The following is a 20,267-nucleotide window of genomic DNA, read 5'->3' as shown; positions in this document are numbered from 1 at the left end:
GAGTTGAAACTTTGTTTAGCAATCACACAGGAGAGTATCACTGCTGTATTGGTAAAGAGAGGGAAGAGGCAGGAGGGGTGGGCGAAGCTATACAACTATAGAGAGGAAATTTGGAAGGAAGGTCACCTTTCGTATTCTCCCTGCCTCATTTTATCTCACCAAGCGTCAGACATTTAGCAATGCGTAAATAATTGCGCGTTAATATCAACGCAAGCATATATATTGTCTACTTACAAGACGGCCAACTCGGTGTTGTTTTCGAAGACTCCAGGTGGGAGCTCCTCTATCTGGTTGTCTTCCAAATCCCTGAATAGGGGATCAGTATCCTTGATTAAAGTCGAACGTTTCAAACCTTTTCTTGTTTTTGTGTATTCCTCCCCCCTCCCTTCCCCCTTCCCCCTTCCCCCAACCCACCCTTCCAAAAGAAGAGCTGATATGCTTACAATTTCTCTGTAGAGCAGGGCAAGCTACGTGGAACAGACTGTAAATTTTTTCCTTTACATTCAATGCGGGTAACTGCGCGCATAATTCCAGCTGCCGTGGTACACCAGCAGGGATCTGGACACCCTAGAAAAAGAAGATATGCTGTTAATATCGTATCGTTGATGTAAGTTAGTGAATACCTGTAACTCTTATTTGTCGGAATTGCTGAAAGAGTGCATTTGAGTCCTCTGAAAAAGCTTCAAGGTTTCTCATGAACACTCAATACTAAAGGGGGTTAGTTTCTAAAGAAACTGTGGTGCTGTGTCTTTCGCTCTAACGAAGGGCTAACGCTCGAGACGTCAGCTTTCAAACTCTTTACGGTGGCCAGTTTACGCTATCAACTCAGTTGATAATACTGAATTGCCCTGTAACAGTCAATGACAATCCAGTGTAAGGAAAGATAATTTAGTGCTGGATCAACAAAAGTATTTTGTCAGCCTCTTAGATGCGAAGCCAGGTTAAAAAGCGTTAGGATTTGTTAATTTTACCAGCAATGTATAGAAACTCTGCAATTTCCGATATATTTCCCTCTTAGTCTGATTGGGTTAAGAATCACATTTTTTGTAACTAGAACTCACTCTCGATGACAAGATGGATTCGTTTCTTGTCAAAGCCATCCTGTGTGTTCACCTCACAGCTGTAATTGTCATTGTTTTCTCCAGTAATGTTCAGCTGATATAGTACACTTGTACTGTTCTGTACCAGAATGCCGTTCTTTCTCCAAACAATGACTGGTGCTGGTGCACCTTGCGCTGGACACCAAAGAGATGAGGAATGATTGAAAAGAACGAACTGAGTCTCGACGACTTTATCAAGGTTGGGTTTGACTGGAAAAAAAAAAAAAAAGAATTCTCAGCAATTACAAAAGCAGTTGAGTACAAGAAGCATTAGCTATGGACATTTTCCTTTCATCAGAAGTGTAAAACTCTCAAAATACGCACTGTCTTTCAGTGGCCTATTAAAAATTCAGTTAGTCAATGCTTGCCTGTTGTATTAGCTGTTTTGTTACTGTATGAACCGCTGAAATTGTTATGGAACAACCAGTGATTGAATTTATCTGATTTTCTCAACCACAAGTTCTGTCCACTGGATCGCACAATACCAGAAATATTACTCCCACAAAATACGCCAAGAAGAATGGAAGACTCGTTGTTGCCATCGCGAACCTCAAGGTACATGTCATCAATGCATGGTGTTGGATATGAAATCTTCAAGGTGAAATTCAGTTCCACGTAATGTCCTTTTGGAGCTTGCAAGAGTTGAGTTGCGTGAAACGATGGGACAACTCGTTGAAGGCGTACTTCCACTATTAGTGCAACTGCTTGTAAAACCAAGAGAAAATGAGAGTACGCTTCACCAAAGCTATTGAAACAGAGCATCTTGAATGGAAGCTTGTTTTCAGAGACGTTTAAGGAAACGCTTAACTTGAAATAACGTTTTTATGAAAAGCTATATACGTTATATGAAAACTATGTGGAATAGACATCACACTGGAAAGATATAACAATAGTACTGATGAGGAGTAAAAGAGGAACAATAGAGGAAACTGTCTCATCAGTATCACACATTCCAAAGAATTAATGAAGCTTTAGACTTCACCCTTCCCGTGTATACATACATCTTGCTCTAATATAGACCTCATGTGGTCTATATTAGAATTCCGAATGGTTTTGTAGAAGTCTAAGGTCAATATCTCGAGATTATTACATCTTATAGCGATTGAAAAATTGGCCAAGAAAGGATAACGTTCGTAACTTAAGCGGATTACTCGCTGATGCTTTGAAACCTGACATGATCTGTAGATATTCAGAGATATCTAGACGGCACAGACTTCATTAACTTCCTTGTTTCGTATAGGTGATCACATGATTTCGAGTGCAATTTGGAATAAATAAGCACGAGTAAATTTTTACCCATAGGGCTCGTGCAATTTTGTGGTCTTTCAAAAAATTGACAACTGCTTGTTTATCCCAAATTGCACGAGAAAAATCATGTGATTACGTGTTAACAACATACATGGAAAAATACGCGATGGCTTATCATAATTAAGCATAAGCAAAGCGCACGCATCAAGAGCAAAAATAATTTATTCCAAACGTGTGTTCGGTCAAAACAACTGCGTACGATCAAAACAATAATATGCAATGATATTTTCACATCTTTAAGGCGCAAAAAAGTTCAAAGTCCCGCTAAACAGTTCAAGGAATTGTTCAGTCTGTGTCCGAATCAATTTCGATGAAATGGAATCGTCGTTTCCGAGGTTTAACCATGTTTGTTTTTAATTTCGGCGTTGGATCGCTAGAGCAAAGTGTTAAGCTGAGTCGGCTCGTAATTTTCGATTTCCTTTCCCCTCTCTAAACACCACCTTTTCCAAACCGACAACCAAAAGGCAGTGCTTCTTACAGTGTTTTCGTTGTTTGAGCTGTTTTTCAGTTGTGGTGGCGAAAGAAAACCTACTAAAAAAGCCGGCCATTGTTTCGCTCGCGAATTATAAATTTTCAAATTTTGTTGCGACATCCAAGGCTCGCATTTGATTGGCTATCTGTGAGTTTCTTTGATTATTGACCAATCAGAATGTCTTTCTTGGCACTGGATTAACCCTCTTCTGCACAGAATTACCTGAAAACTGCATTATCTTAACCAATCAGAACTGAGTAATTTTTCCATGTATATTATTAGAATTTTAAGCAATCAAATTTAATATGCCGATTTCAGCATCATGCATCGCGCAGCGAACGTAAAAAAGAGTTGATAAAAAAGATATCGCATGTCGATTGAAATTAACCAGCGCACGATAAATTTACACCGCTATTAAAATATTTCTTTTCGTTAGATATATAATTGCTCTTTTCTTTTGGTTTTCGGTTTTCTTTCAAAATTTGTCGACTGAACTTTTCTAATCAAGCGCCTTTTGGACAGGTTTTTTCCATAAGAAATGCAAATGTCATAATTACGTGAGAGCGCATTCAGTACCGAACAACGAAAAGTAAAAGATTCTGAGCACCGTGGTAAAGTTCGTTTTTTCTGCTTTATTTTCTATTTTTTTTTTTAATATATTTGAAAAGATGATCATTTTGTAGTACAATGAAGTTGGAAATTGAACGAAGAACAGCAATAAAGTAGTTTGTTTTGTCGACCATATGCCCTGCATAAATTAAGTCACGAACATGGTCTGCAGCGAACGTAACCGATCGGACTCGAGAGGGAGGCGAAAATAAACTTCGGTGCTGTGTTGTCTTATAATTTCCCAGGGAGCAGTAACTCTATTTTTGTACTGTCCTCTAGCAAGATTTCTCCACTGTGTGTCTCTCCCGAGCGCGTGTCACTTACTTTCGCCCGAGTTGATCTTATTCGAGCGAGAATATTTGAGGAAAACATAAGGTACTCTCATAAGAACCATACTTTAAGTCTAAAAGTAGCTATTTCCAATCTTTTGAAATAGGTTTAAATAAAATATTTAGTAGCTTAAAATTACACTTTAGGAAATAAAGACAACAGTGCTTACAGAAAGCAATAATGAAACCCCAGAAAGTCCTTCTGGACACCATCGTCCTGTTTTCGGCTGATGGGCTGAGGGGAAGTTTGAAGATTGAGTTGAGTTTAAATAATATACTCAAATAAAGTAAAATCATCGAGAATGCATTTAATTTATCGGGAAAATCCCCTTGTATGTTCTCGGAATCTCATTACATACCTCAGATTCCAAGGCTGTTCAGAAAATGACAAGATCCATTTATATCACAATGATCATGACAAATACTATTTTTTTAGAAACTGCTATGTTTGACTGACACTTTCATTGAAACTTCTCTGAGCTACATTCTACACATTTGACAATAAGAACAATTTGAATTATCATGATATTATGAAATTACCCTTATGCTAGAAAAGAAGGGTTGTAAATAAATTATTTTTATGTTTACTTCTCTCCTACCTTTGCAATCACATTTTCCCCAATGACGTAATTCTTAAGAAGGTTTTTTTCTTCAGTTTTTCTTTCTTTTATTTCCGCTTCTGAGTAGGAGCCAGAGACAACGTGTCGCTGTAAACAGTTCACCGGATATAAAAACATGAAAATGTTGTTATTGTTACAATCGCAGCGGAGAATGTCTAAATAAATATCAACAAGTAATATGGAAAATATCAGGAATCAGTGAAAAAATTTATATTCTTAATTCCCTTTTTAAGGCTGCGCAGTGTTTGATGGCAGACCTGAGTAATTATGAATTTTACATCGGCTCTTGAAGAACGCTTATGTAATTATTGCAAAAATACCAGTTTCTTCCTTTAGAGTCGAAAGATCTGCCCTTCACTGGGTTCTTTTTCTGTCAAATTTCACTGACGTCTAATCTTCTCTTTTCTTGTATCGACCTTTTTAGTGACAAGAAGGAGTAAATACCTGAAATATATTTTCGCTGTTCCCTCACTTCGATTCAGATCGAATGCCTTAAAACAGGGATGAAGTCTTGTAAAGAAAGCCGGCTGCATACAGCTTTTTCAGATCATCACCTTAAAATGAAAATTCTTATGAAAGACTGAAAATATCAACGCCTGATTGGCTATTAGGAAAAGCTATCTTTCAGATCATGTATTAAGAAAATCTATATTAATCAAGAAGTAAATAAACGCTATGTTCCTTCATTTCTCGTGTTACGGAAAGAACTTGAATGCTTTATAAAAGGAACTTTTGCATAACTTTTTCAAATTACTTTCCTTTTTCTTTTTTGTTTTTGTCCACTGAAGTTCTAAGTGAAGTCACAAAATTTTACTGCTGCTCAAGTTGAACGTATTTTTTGCCTACTAACTCCAGCTTTACTAACACTACGATAATTTCTCATGTGATATTCTTAGGCATTTGTGTATAACTTACATCTAAATTGTGACGTTTTCTTGGTGCACCAAGATTTTTCGGGTAACAACGGTAAACGCTGTGAAAATTTAACGTTTTAGGCCTCGTATCAATGTTATTACTTCAAGAGAAAAGCATCTGACAAAAAAAATTCTTTTCGACTTCTTACCTTTTTCAGGGGTGAGTAATTTCATTTATTTTTTTTTTTAGGGGGCACGGTAACAAATCCTGCAATCTGATTGGTTCTTTACCCCGTCAGTATTTTCCTATCCCTGCCCACGGGCCACGGTAACGCTTTCCTGAGTCGCCGAGTACATCCCAACTTTCGTTACCATTTTTCATAAATATATCTCGTTTTTCCTGCTGGGCGGTATTTTTAAGCAAACACGTCGGCCACTACCTCAAGCCGATAAATAACTTATGAATCCTCTCTTTTCTCACTCTCAAATCGCTTTCGTTGACTAAAAATATATTGGTTTCAGTATGAATTTGTGTAAGCAATAGCGTCATTACGTTGGTTGACTAAATATATATTGGCTTTAGTATGAATTTGTTTAAGCATTAAAGCGTAAGCATTGTGTAAGCATTTGTGTAACCGCCTGCAATTAATTTCAATCGTTCACAAAAAATACCTAGAAAGTTAAAACGTGAGTTATTTGGTTACAGTTAACTGAACGATGGGACTTTCATTCATTTAATATCTGAATTTTCTCAAAGAATTTGTTCGTAGTGAAAGAGCGAGAGAAGTTTTAATTTCAGTTCTAAAACAAATATACGCTCCCGGTGACTCTTCCAAGTCCGTTCAATTTGGACATTTGTACTGTAAATTCCACAAGAGAAACTAAGGGAGTTTATTGAGAAAAGGCTGCATTAAATCCCCTTGTGTCGCGTTGGAGTGTGCCATCCGAAGTTAGTTTTTGTGGACGAAAGACCAGATTTACACATGCCATTGCAGCAAACAAACGCGCAAACTCTCACAATTTCAAATTAAAAAATTTGAATTTACTCACTATTACTTTCCTCGCCGTTTCCTTAATGAACAGAGGTTCATTAATCGGCTAAGGGTCGGTCCGTATGGTGAAAAACTGTGACTTCGGCCACAGTTTTTCACCATACGGACCTCCCAGTCGGCGAATAACATATATTTATGTACTGTTTGAAAGCTAACGCTGTTGTTGGCTCATCAACATTTATTCGGCTATCAGCAGAAAACGTATGGTAAAGTTATCGTCCTATACATTTAGATTTTTTTTTCAAACAATTTGTGATCTAAGAGAAATTTTGTTTCATCTATTAATTTAATTTAATTTTTTTTTAATTTTTTTTTTTAGACAAGAACTTTTTGATCATTTCTTTATTTTACCGTGGTTTGATTGCATTTCTTACTGGAATTGATCACCCACTCGAAATGTACTGTACACTACACCAGAACGAAAAAAAAAACAAAAACATGAAACTCGATGTTGAACCACCGTTTGGATCGATCCAGTAAAGTCAGCCACCACGTCTTTTACCTGAATGCATGAAGAGCGATGTAACCGCTTCCGCTAAAGCTAAATGTTACCATTTCCAAGAGAAGCCGCCAAATATTTCCTGGCTAGGTTGTCGCCTCCGTGAATAATTCTTTTTAGAGAGAAAATTATAGTTAGCGTTTCAGTTCAGGATAAGACCCCGTGTGATCAAGATCGTTTTTGAATAAAAGACAAGTTAGACCCTAATCCTCGGTAAAGTAATCAAGACCCGCGAACGCTGTTGACCGCTTCGATATAACAACGCTCCAAGGAATAGGAAAAGGAATGAAGAAAGAAAAGATCCTCTATTTTTTTGGTGTTTAGAGCATGCGCGTGTATTATCTTGGGAGTCGAGATTCCAATTCTAACTTGAAAAGAAACATTTACAAGCCACCTGATATTACATTAAAATTTGACCGAAATAAAATGATGTCGCGATGAAGGGAAAAGGTAGCGCTTCTATTTTTTCTTTTCAAGGTCACATTATCATTTTACGATTATTATCATTTTTAATCAAGGTATTTATTCGCTTTATCTCAAACTCACCTGATTTTAAAATATAGATAATGTGACTTCAGAAGCGACCAAAACTAATCACCACTGATAGCCGAACTTTACCATTACACCATTCCAAGGCCTCTCGGGAAGCATTGTAGCGAGCAGTGCCAGCGACACTCGTTGTACGTTTTCCAACGATTTTGCCTTTTTCGTCTTAAAAGAAAAAAAATGTGATGAAAAAAGGTTCATAAAGTCGAATTTATGCAGATAAAACATTTGGTTTGGTGAAAATGCTGCTTGACTTTGACAATACCCTGAAATACTAATTCACTTAGTAATTGAAATCATAGGGGAAAATACAACCGCCATATATCTTAATTTCAATTACATTATCTATGCTATATGCGGGAACTTAAATTCTCATTCAAAACTATACATCGACTGATGTACGAATAGGGTAACGCCGGAATTTTTATATCAGGATATGTCATAAATGTAGCATGGTTTATTTTCCTGATTACTAACTTTTCATTGCAAAAATTATGTCCTTAAAGTGGTTTTAAATGTTTTCTTTCTTGTGGCCTACCTGTTTTGTAGTTGTTATTGTTGTTGTTTATTTAGGGCTCTTCCGGGCTTTTTTCCCTATGGCAAACATCAACAACTTTCTCTCCAGATTGTCGCACAATCCTTAGATTCTTATTAACTTTACCGACATAATTTTATGTTAGGTAGAGTAAGGTTGATCTATCACAGTTAGAAAACATTTTAAGAGATCCAGCTACAATTTTAGATAATAAGATTTAAATTTTGAGCCACAAGTAACTTGTGATGCACTAAGACAGATTTGGCTTACCATCATTCCTCTGTGTTATGTTAGCAAATCCAACAAATCGATCAGAGTCGCATAGCTTGCATTTGAATATTTCTTGGTAGTCATTAACGGTTCCATAGTTGTAAGATTGACATCGCTCTCCATCCACACACTCAAACTGGGAGGAAATTTCCGAATCCACTTCTATTTTTTTTTATCATTCTTCCCTTCAGTTTTTGCCCTGCTACCTTTTAAGTGAGGTTAACAGCTCCCAGGTCTGCTTCTGAAATACGGCTTATGCCGTACAAAAAAAAAAAAAAGAAATGTTATGCAAAGATGCATGTTTTTCTTGACCTTCAGAAAGTTTATGATGAGGAAAAGTGATTGAATGTTTAATTTTTTTTTTTGCCAGACTAGACTAACAGGTACAAGGAAAGTACCAGATTGAAAACAGAGTCAGCCGTTGAATTATCATGCGACCGTTCTTAAAACCATCAATCAGTAGGTGTAAAGTCAGTATTGTCTGGATGTTTTCTTGACTTTCGATCAAACAATTATTGTGGGCGAACAAACTGTTTCACCGGCCAATCAGTAAGATTTAAACGGAAAGCTATTAAGAGAGGATGTCAGCATCCATCGAACAGATTTGAAATATTGTGGCAAGTCGCCCAAAATTCGTTTTCTCTCCTACTTTCATATTTTGTAGCCCAATATGTTCTAATAACTGTGGTGTAGTTTTTTTGTAAAAATTTATTTTAGTTTTCGAGAAATAATTTTTTCGTTCGACACTCAAATATGCAAATTGTCACCGTGGATATTACCCGAGTTGTGTGACCTCATATAACGAATGTACTAGACCTAAGGTAATTTTGTTAACACAACCCTTTGTTTTATCATCTAAATTTAATCCCCTGTTGTTATCGAAGCTGGCAAAGAAATATTTATTTTTTGGTGAATATTTTTGTCCGACATACTTTTCCCACGTCGAAAAGTAGCATCAAAACAAAGAAAGTTTTAACAATGACCGATATGACACAATCAACTGAGCTTCAAGCTTTTATAAGAAAAAAGGATGGTTTTAAAGTTACTGTAAAATTTCCTTGTGTATTTGTGTTGTTCTATCTTGAGACGAACTCAAAGTCCGGCAAAATTTACTTCATAGCGACTATGAAATATACATGGTGCGCCTACTTGTCGCCACCGTTAACTGGCATAAATCACTACAATTTGCAAAAACATCTAACATAACACTCTTACCTTGTTTATTTATGGTTTTATTAGCTGTTTCGATGATCACGTTAATTATTCTCTACCGCATTCTAGCCAGATTTCAGTTCCAGTTTATATATCTTCTCTAACTTATTATATCAGTTGCGTGACAAGCGTGACACAGAAATTCAAAGATGAATCAACCTCCGAAATACCAAGATATGGGTTTTTTTTCCTCTTTGCATGACATCTAGAAAAAACCTTTCAGGAATTACTGCATTCAGAAATATAAAATGTCCAGATCCATCAATGATTCCTTTACCGGCTGAAAATGTATGTATGTTTACTATAGTCAATTTGATTGACAAGCTACATACTGATTTAGCTAACTGATCTGTTTTATAAGCGTCTCATCTAACATGCTAACATGGAGGTTTGCTATTTAGTTAAATCGTCCCTGGTGGAACTTGTGGGTTTAGTTATCGAGAAGACCAAGTCGTTCTCTTGCGTGATTGTTAAAAAGACATTTCAAGTCACTTGCGGAGTTGCAAGTTTTCAGATCCAGAAAAGATCCAGTTGATCTTGTTTTGTCGCGTGCCGGCATCTTCGGGACGCCAAAAAATATCGATGATTTTACAAATCGTCCCACTCACAGATCAAATCTCGGTGTTGGGTGGAATCGTGGTTTCAATAGCAGATGTAGGATGCCAAAAGAAATTTCCGGCCATGGTAAAGATAGGGTTAAGTCGATTCCAAAAGCTGATAGGGGAATTGGCAAGAGTGTATCATAGATAGTACTCAAGATGTCTGGAAAATTCGTACAATCTGGGCAAGTAGGCTACTTACCACCGTGAGCAAAATTACGCGTGACGTCAGAGTTAAGTTTCGATTGGGAATTGGTTAATTGCTCACCAAAAATTCAGACAGAGGCGGAGTTTTCTGAACTAATGTCTGAACACTCTGTTGTCTTTCTGCTGTCTGGGGGGACGAGTAATTATGCACACGGTTGTAAAGGACCCTTCCGCACTAGCAACTAGACGCTGACAAAACATGTTTCTCCTCGCCAAAATCACATCAGAATTTGTTCTTGCTAAATGTCAAGTGTGCTGCAGGGGACCCTTTACATAAGAGGGCGGGGGTGCGCGCCTGGAATTTCAAAAACGATCGCTATAAAATTATACAAGGTGCTTGAGTCTTATCCGTGTGGGAGTGGTAATAATTAGCCTGTTTTCTGTTTATGTCCTTTTCTGTCTTTTTCAATGCTTCCGTCGCTCCTACAGAGGATTCATACGAATATGAGAGCTGTGCCGCGTTTACATTGTACAGGTAGAAAAGGTCGTCCAGAAGGAGTGTTTCGTTCTGAAATGAAAACCCCACTAAACTCACTCAGAAATGACTCATTTCGAATAAAGTTTACGCTGGTTATTATATGACAACCGGTATGAACTCGTTCTTGTACAAAATTCATTCGGATGTCATGTAAAAGGCACCTAAAAGTTTTTATCCCCAGTGCATCACACTTTGCTCACCTGTCTGAATACTAAAAAAATTCAGTAGCGTTGAAGCAACAACCCGCTTTTAACTGCTTCGCTGCCGCTGAAACAACGATTAATAAAGAAAGCACATATTTTAATATTTTCAATTCAACGTAAACAAAAATCTTTATAAATGGTAAATATTCACTTGTGTCGGTATCAATTATTGCGTGACTAGCTTATGATATAAATGAGGGAGGGGAAAACACAACCCAAAACCTGAGCTCTGAGCAAAAAGTAATACCCAGGCGTAATATAATAATCGAAACGGCTTATAAAATCATAAATAAACAAGGTTAGAGTGTTACGTTAGACTTTTTTACAAATTGTAGTGATTTATGCCAATTAACGGTGGCTACAAGTAGGCACACCATGTACATTTCATAGTCGCTATAAAGATAAAAAGTAAATTTTGCCGGACTTTGAGTTCGTCTCAAGATAGAACAACACAAATACACAAGGAAATTTTTACAGTAACTTTATAACCATCCTTTGGTCTTTTCAAAGCTTGAAGCTCAGTTGATTGTGTCATATCGGTCATTGTTAAAACTGTTAAAACTAAAAAATAAATATTTCTTTGCCAGCTTCGATAACAACAGGGGATTTAGTTTAGATGATAAAACAAAGGGTTGTGTTAACAAAATTACCTTAGGTCTAGTACATTCGTTATATGAGGTCACATAACTCGGGTAATATCCACGGTGACAATTTGCATATTTGAGCGTCGAACGAAAAAATTATTTCTCGAAAACTAAAATAAATTTTTACAAAAAAACTACACTACAGTTATTAGAACATATTGGGCTACAAAATATGAAAGTAGGAGAGAAAACGAATCTGGGCGACTTGCCGCTGTTTGTTTAATGCATACTGACATTAGCTCTTAAACTTTTCTCAGATGCAAGCAAACAGAACAGTTTGTGTCATAAAATTAAGATGAACCTGTCCGTAGACACCTCCAATCCAACGATTTGTTCAGATATTACAGCCCTCCGCTAGTCGTGCTTAATGACAATGAACCTTAGAGCAGCAAAATGCTGGAGCTCGGACAATAAATGAGACAAAACAACTGCCAGAAATTGGCTACAAAACAAGCTAGATCAATATAATTCTACGAAATAACAGCAAAGGTTTGATGGGAAAAGTATAAGTGAAATGTTATTAACCTAGAAGCTTTATTATAACTATTACACACTTATTAATCACATGGAAGATATCTCTATCTCTTGATAGTTGAAGATTTTCACCAGATATGTGTGACATTTCTTTGTCTATATTGGACTGAAGTGATGCAAACGACTTGCTCTGCAACAACAGCAACTGCAGGGAATTGATCCCTATTCCTACATAAGAAATTGAGGTAAATCAATTACTAGCACCTTTCTTCATATAATATAATATCAAGCAGTATGGCAGCCTCCGTTTATAAGGAGTTACGATAGAAATGAATTGCAAGTTTAGTTTGCATATCAAGGTGAAGTTCTATGAGGCCAAAATATTTTGATTATAGTCAAAAGCTTGCGCAAAGAAGAGTCCCCTTAAAGTTAATAGGTAATCTTTTCGTGCGATTGTGCTTTCAAAAATGTTTCTTGGCCTTTCAGTTGATGCAACTAGTGTTTGTGACCTTACCAAACCTTGCAAAGTTTATAAAAACGATTTTGTCATAAGAACTACATATCAGTTGGTTATGTTATTCACGAACCTTAAGATTAATCTTAGTTGATTAAAACATGAGGATTATTTACTTAATTTTTTTCTATCGCAGTTGTGAAAGAATCATGTGTGCGCTTTATTAAAAAAGAAATATTAATAAGAATAATAATAAAGATAATAAAAAGATACGTTCACCTCAGAAGCAGATCCTGTTTAGGGCCAAAGCTGTTTTAATAAATTCACTTTTAATTATCATTTCGTCATTAATATGAAGTCTTTGTTTTCTCATATTTTTTTCTAATTTTCAGACCTTCTATTTATTTGCAATGGAACATCTTGATGCATTTTCATTATAATAATTTTTTTTGAATTATTATAATTACTATAATTGTTATAATTATTATAATTATTACAATTATTATAGTAATTCTTATCATCATTATCATTGCTGTTGTTATTACACTGTATTTTCATTATCGTCTGCTGAAGGCTTAAACACGCAGCTTCTAAGATACAAATCATGCTGGTCGAAGTTTGATCTCGATGTGCTTTAACGAATAATCTTGTCCCCGAAATGGTTCCCATGTAATTCCTTGCGCGTAACCTCCACCTTGGTACAAACCATTTGGATTTGCGTTATGGCAATAGTTGTACCATCAGGAGCCTTTATAGTACAGGGCACAATTCTTACTGTTATCGACGTCGTTGTCTATGTCCTTGGTTGTAAACTCCATATTTCTGATATGAAAAAAGAATTTTGTAAGAAACTGTGGAAGAGCTGAACAACAATGCTACTGATAACATTGTATGGTCAGCAATAAGGCTGCATTATCAGCAAAGTGTAGAAAAAGGACAAATGGTAACGTTAGCAATCAACAAAACGTATTTTATGGTAATAATGCAGCGTAGAGGATTGTACTAGCACCAATTCAAAAGGAGCTTTAATTGTCAGCAATATGCCTCAGATATAAGTTGGATCTTCTGATCAGCAATGTTGCCTGTAGCAGTACATTTTCAGAAAGAGATGTTTAACTTAAACAAGTGTAGAGATTTTCATCTTCAGCGGGTAATGAATACTTTTCTCGGTTCTTGCGCAGAGCTCTCAGGGTTAGCTTTATATCACTGTTCGCTAAGCATTATACGAAAAACTGAAATGCCTGAAACAAACCTGATAGGCCTACTGAGAGATAGCAATACATCACCTGCGGTGCCTCGGTATGCATCGATCGTCACCCGGTAATCATCGCTTTCGTCGGCCACAAAGAAGGTCGTGTACTCAGCAAATCTTCAGTCGCCTTCGTAATCCTCCATATCGATTCGAAACACCATCTTGGCAGATGCAGTGAGACGGTGAAGGTAGTCATTTCCAAGCCAAAACTGGCCCTTCATATTTCCAAAGCCTTTTTTGTAAGATTCCCAGTCAACATAAAAGTCTACAGAGCCATCCATGCGCCTTTGAAAGGTGGTCCATCCTCCACCATTAGTTGTCATGTCACAAAGTACTTGGAAGGGTACTTCTTCATCAGGATAAATCAAATACACTCCGTCGGAAGTGGAACCATTTTTCCTGGGACAATCTTTAGAATAGAAACCCAAAGGAGTAATCCTTAGAGAATATAAAGTTACCGACTTCTATAACCCACCTATTCATTTTCCGCGAAATTAAATTAAACACTTACTAGTTAGTCATGTGGTGTAAAATCACCGGACAGTTATCACACAATAACCCCCGTCTACGTCTGTATTTGTCCCCAAATTATTTCCATCGGAGAGAAACAAAGCCAGCGGAAAAAAAATAATTTCAAGAGTTTCACTTTTTCATCTTTATCACTTTACATGGGAGAAAAAAGAACTCGTTTAGTGGAGTCCAGTAATAGTGACACTAAAAAGCTGATCAGAAACGCTGCTCCAAAAGTACAAAAAAAGTCGACAAAATTTGCTTTCAACTCGCTTGACGAGAATTACTGGAAGGGTTATAAATTAATAAAAACTCTTCTGGCTTGTTGGTCTGTAGGCTGATAACGTCCTTGACTGAGACATTGTCCTCAAAGTTTTGCTTGTCTACCAATTATTCATTTCTCAGACAAATATCTCGGCACGTGATAAAACCTGGAACGCCAGGTAACCATTAACTATATTTTTTTTTTAAGTTTTTTTATTTAGTTTTTCCACGGTGTTCCGGCATGTTCCGGTGTTCTGGTATTTTACAAGATATTTCCCGTTTTCCGGCATGTTCGGGCATGTTCCTCCATTTTTTCGGTATGTTCCAGCATGTTTCAGCATGCTCAATATCTTGGCCGTGGACATTATTAGCCGAAATACCAGTCACCTGAGGTGGTTTTTTTCCTAATTATATATTGGTGTTATAGCATCCACCAAAGCATGAAATTAATGAAAATGTCCTATCTTAACATTTTTTGTTTCCGTCATAATTGACCACCAAATTTCGTACCTCATGCAGAATATTATTATTGTATATCAGATTAGGGGATTTCCTCTCTCTCCAACAGAGTGGACGTGAGTTGATGTTCTCCCTCGCCATCTAACTATTTGTTATGTTCGAAGTTGCCTGTTTCACCTTTCGTAAACTCTCTTCGTCTAGTGCCTATTACCCAGTTGAATCTGCACCCCAGCAATTTAGAGCATCTCAATTATACCGTTCACCGTTTACCCTGTTAGAGAAATTCCATCCCCAACTGTGTAAATCCATAGCTGTCAGACTACAAAAATCTAACCCCGTCTATCCTTACCTCTGTTACACTTACAAAAGTGAGTGTTTGATCTGTATTCAACCACACATATTTCATTCTCTTTGCACGGATTATCTTGTTCGCAGGTGCTCTAAAAGAAGGGAAATAAAATTGCCTTACATATATATTCATATTTTAAAGTTGAAGGAGGACTTTTTCGTTAAGTGGGCTAAGAACTTCCTGCCTTTTGTCGATCTTACATCTAAGAAGAGAAAAAGCTGGGACACAGTTTTATTTTTGAAAAGTCTGAGAACGAACTAATCTCACAAAGGTGGAAATGAAGACTCGATTGTATTCCCTTTACAGTCATTTGAGTGTCTCATTAATTAATGTTCCAATTTTTTCAAACGAAAGTCTATAGAATTTAAATTATATGATTTCATTTCACAGTAAATTTTGTCCTCGAAAGACCACTATAGTGAAACGTTCTCTTTCTTAACAAGAAACCCTGCCTTTTTTGACAGGTACTTTAAGGCACCAATAACTTTGGCAGATCATAATTGTTTTTACGGAAATAGCTGTAATGTGTCGACAGAGAGGTGAGACAATCATTCATTATCAACTAGTAATTCATTAAGGTAGATAGAGACAGTACACGTATGGAATTCCTAAACACTCAGCAGTAAATTTACACCGAAGGAAATACACTTAAAACGAGCCGGATGACATTCAAGTTCATCAAAACAACTATTTTTCACAAATTCCCTTCCGAAGGGCAGACTCCATCAAAATAATGTAGTATTGTCACCTGTATTCCTCTGTAAATGGCTCCATCCTCTTTCGTAAAATTCACACCACTGATAAAGCGGTCCGAGTCACTTAGTTGGCATATACTTATCTCCTTGCCATGGATGGGAAGGAAGTTGTAAGATAAACATCGCTCTTCAGAGATACATTCAAACTGACAAGAGATCTCAGACGCGACCTCAAAGTCTCTGAGGACACTCCTGTTGAGTTTTTGATCTTCTATCGCCTTTGCGAAATTAGCAGCCTTAAAATCGGGCTCCGACAACCGATTTGAACCTTGTGCGATAGCCGTAAGTGAAAACATCAAAAAGGTCAATAGGTACATGTTTAGTAGTTTCATTTTTGTCTTGCCTTCGACTCAAATTGATTTGGCTGAATTTTCAAACTGGTGGCGCGTTTAACTTTTAAGCAATTTCAAGGATTCCTATTCATAATTAATAAGCTTCTTCGAAATTAAAAACAGAGTTACCATTGTGATAAGAATACATGAAAGTCATATATTTGTACTGCGGAAAATACATTTTAAGCAAATGAAGATCATCGCAGTATATACTCAACTTAAGCAGTTGAGAAATAAGGCCTTATTTCTCAACTGCTTAAGTTGAGTATATACTGCGATGATCTTCATTTGCTTAAAAGAGTTACCATTCTTGTGACTTAATTTACATGCAAATTATATATATCACTAGCTTCCCAATATGCAATATCCATCTTTTACGTCCTTCAAAATAGCAATCATCATTTGCATCGTCACGATTATTTGGATATTTTTATGGCTTCTAATGAAAACATTCGTTAAAAAATGGACAAAAAGCATTCCTCAATCCAATCAGAGCATTTTCATTCGGAAAGCTGCTGCTTTTATTTTTCTTTCGCGGGACAACAAAACAGCTTATCACATTTGTGTAGCAGCGAACACGAAAGATAAATAAAAAAGGCAGGTACTTGAAATTGGTAACAAAACAAGCTGAATTAGCATAATTCTACCAAATAAGCCGAGAAAAGCATATAAAGAGTAACAAAAAATTAAATTTCAGTATTTATATGATAAGATGTCGTGATGTTCGCCAATCTTTTGTATTCAATAATTAATTTTGTCAAAACAGGAACTCGAGAGAGAGAATTGGCAATTGGCGATACCAATTCTATAAGAGTTCTGTAAACATTTATGCGATGTACTTGTATCGTTGCCACAGATATATTACAAATTTTACCAGCCAAGCAGAGAAAATAAACGGTTGAATATGTTTCAATATGTAAATGTGATTAAGGTATTTCACAACACGCACACAATAAAAGGTGTCAAATATTTTGCGTTGTTAACTCCGTTTTGTCTAATAACACCATCCTTAAAGGCATCAAAGGATTATGATTCTCTGAATGTGAATGAAAAATCACATTTTAGATACATACTAACTTTTTGTTTGCTACTTCAGCATCCTGGTCGCTTTCGTTTTAAAGCAGGAACTCCTAAGGTGTTGCAAACCAACTTGAAAGCTATATCAGAAACAGAATCAGTTTACGGGTCACAGATATCTGAGCCTTGTAAACTACTATTTGCTAAAATCTTACAGGACAGGCTACAAATTTGAAATCATGCTGGTCGAAGTTTGATCTCGATGCGCTTTAAAGAATAATCTTGTCCTCGAAATGGTGCACATGTGACTCCTTAAGCGTAACCTCCACCCTGATACAAACCATTTGGATTAGCGGCACGACAGTCACTATACCACCAGCCACCTTTATATATAACTGCACAATTTGCATCCTCATAGACGTCGTTGTCCTTGTCCCTGGTTGTAAACCTCATATTTCTAAATTTCAAAATAAAGAACTTCTTGAGAAAATGAGAAGCTGGATAGCAATGCTACTGAAAGCAACACACATCCAAGAAGCACTGCATTGACACAAAATTGTAAGAATGCCCATCAATGCCTTTCGAATGCAAATATAGAAGCAAGTAATTTAAGGTTTAGTCAGAGGTCAATCAAAAGTATGAGTCGGATATAACTCGCATAGATTTGCCAGAGTTATAGTCAGGCAACCCATGTTACACGGAGAGAAGTAATTCTGATGTTGGTAAAATGACGTATTAAAGCACCGAGAGATTAAATAAGTGGAAAAGACAGGTCTAGAGTCCTCGGTGCCTATCGTTGAGTGAGGAGCAATTCTGCAATTTACAGTTAGCTTCCCCTCTCTCATTGCAAACCAACCGGGGATAGCAAGTTCACCACTTTACTTATAGCTGTACGGCTCGATCATAAATAAAACAATTTTCGAAGAAAGAGCCAAGCAAATGAAGTGTACGGATCTTCAGCTTTCCTCAGTTAAGGATCTCTGGCGCATTCTTAGGCAGGTACACTTCAGAGGTTTCCCAACATCTGTATTTACTCAGGTAAGCACCGGAAAATACAATGAACAAATCATACCTGGTGGGCTGAGAGTGAAATTGCAATGATTCCCTTGCAGTGCCTCTGTATACGTCGATCGTCACTCGATAATTATCACCGTCGTCGGTCGCAGAGAAAGTTGTGTACTCAGCAGATCGTTGGTCGCCTTCATAATCCTCCATATCAGTGCGAACCATCATGTTGGCAGATGCAGTCAGACGGTGAAGAAAATCGTTCCCTAGCCGAAACTCGCCCTCCAGATTTCCGAAGCCTTTTTGTATGAATCCCAGTCGACATAAAAGTCTACAGAGCCATCCATGCGCCTTTGAAAGGTGGTCCATCCTTCAACATCAGTTTTCATGTCACACAGCACTTGAAATGGTTCTTCTTCATCAGGGTAAACCCAGTACACACAGTAAAAATCTGAGAATATAACTCACTGAGAGTATCAACGTTATTGTCTGTAATGAAAATAAAAATTAATGGCGTCATAACCTTTAGGCCTGCACTCTCAAAAGTAGGAAAACATATAACGTTATATGACTCGCCTGACACCCCGTGCGCAATCACAAAGAAAGCTTCAAACTGTGGACTTGTACTCGGTGGAAATAAAGAAGTGAGAAAATAAGACCCGTTTTTCGATGAATTCTGATTTTCTTGTTCTGACTCGAAAAAATAAAGAGAACAGTTTTTAAAGTAGGATCTTTCTTGTGGTTTTACCACGTGCACTTGTCTTTCGGGTCCTATTTAAGCTGAAACAAAAATTTTCGAAAGTTTGGATAAGTATTGGTCATGTGTTAAAGTGCTCATTGACTGACAGGGCCATACTGGAATATATTCGGCTCGTGGCGAAGACTCAAGGAGCTCGCTGCGCTCAGTCTTTACATGATGACCACGAGTTAAATATTTTCACTCTCCAGCCCTCCCACTCCATTAAATTCAATTCAACGCCTCATAGCTCTCTAATACTAACACCAACCAGTATTATAACCTGTATTCCTTTAAACAGTGCTCCATCTTCTTCGGTAAAATTAACTCGAAGGCGATTATACGATGAGCGAGGTATCATGGAATTAGAAATTAGAAACTTCTATGATAATATCGCTGAGGATATGGCTCCTTGACAATATCAAATTATCATTTGTAATAAAGTGGCCTCAAAGTTTCTAGCAATTCTTCAAAATATGAATATATTACCCAGATTGTATACCATTCCGACTACTTAAGTAACTCGCATATGCACACCATTGCTGTCCCATATTCGAAGTCAGATAACAATAAGCCGTTATTGGATTAGGTTGAGCACGGTGTTATGAATTATCAATGCCGTGATCGAAGGCTGAGGCAGATAACGCAGACTCTAGGTTTGATAACTCATGATATCACGCAAAAACCGAATTAAATAATAATTGTTTTATTGTACACATTTTGTTCAATCTGTTAAAGAGGACACTAATCTCTAAGTCTGCAAAAGTTTGAGTATCGAGATACAAAGGACCACCGGGTCTCCAGTTACCTTCTATACACTTATAGAACTGAGTGTTTGATTTGTAGTCAACAAGACACCTTTCATTCTCTTTGTACGGATCATCCTCCATGCAGGGGCTCTAAAATTATGGAAAAAATAGAAATAAACAAATATCCTTTCGAAAGTGATTTGGTCTTAAATGCTTTAACTTCTAAAAAACTATTTACCAAATGAATATTTGAGCACCTGACAACTGGGTGAGAAGTGTACTCTCCGTTTAAGAAAAAAGGCTGCAATCTATTTTAAAATCAAATCTTGAGTAATGAGCCGTACGATGGTTGACATTGAGTCAAATAAAACATG

At 36.9% G+C, this 20,267-nt stretch overlaps 1 protein-coding gene across 3 annotated transcripts; it reads right to left on the bottom strand.

Moving 5' to 3' along the window:
* Window positions 1-11,943: 11,943 nt before the first annotated feature.
* LOC131777156 (uncharacterized) lies at window positions 11,944-16,533 on the bottom strand. Of its 3 annotated transcripts, none has more exons than XR_010718612.1 (4): window positions 16,048-16,533; window positions 15,300-15,390; window positions 13,718-14,126; window positions 11,944-13,287 (listed from the first exon to the last, which is right to left on the bottom strand). XR_010718612.1 is itself a non-coding variant. In XM_066171597.1 (3 exons), the coding sequence occupies exons 1-3, from the start codon at window positions 16,384-16,386 to the stop codon at window positions 13,837-13,839; spliced, it is 720 nt and encodes a 239-aa protein (XP_066027694.1). In that variant the 5' UTR covers window positions 16,387-16,533; the 3' UTR covers window positions 13,500-13,836. The 3 variants fall into 3 exon arrangements, 1 of the variants encoding a protein (XP_066027694.1); XR_010718611.1 differs by having other exon boundaries at window positions 13,752-14,126; XM_066171597.1 differs by lacking the exon at window positions 11,944-13,287 and having other exon boundaries at window positions 13,500-14,126.
* Between the last annotated feature and the right edge of the window lie 3,734 nt (window positions 16,534-20,267).

Source organism: Pocillopora verrucosa, chromosome 1 (assembly GCF_036669915.1).
Source record: "Pocillopora verrucosa isolate sample1 chromosome 1, ASM3666991v2, whole genome shotgun sequence".
NCBI lineage: Eukaryota > Metazoa > Cnidaria > Anthozoa > Scleractinia > Pocilloporidae > Pocillopora > Pocillopora verrucosa.
This window is presented reverse-complemented; position numbering and strand designations above follow the sequence as displayed.

Excerpts from the sequence above, each read along its gene's own strand:
- LOC131777156 (XM_066171597.1), bottom strand. The coding sequence starts at position 16,386 with ATGAAACTACTAAACATGTACCTATTGACCTTTTTGATGTTTTCACTT. Across the intron at positions 15,391-16,047 it reads CCATTTACAGAGGAATACAG|AGCACCTGCGAACAAGATAA; the intron begins GTGACAATACTA and ends CCCTTCTTTTAG. Across the intron at positions 14,127-15,299 it reads CTTTTGTAAGTGTAACAGAG|ATTGTCCCAGGAAAAATGGT; the intron begins GTAAGGATAGAC and ends TCTATTCTAAAG.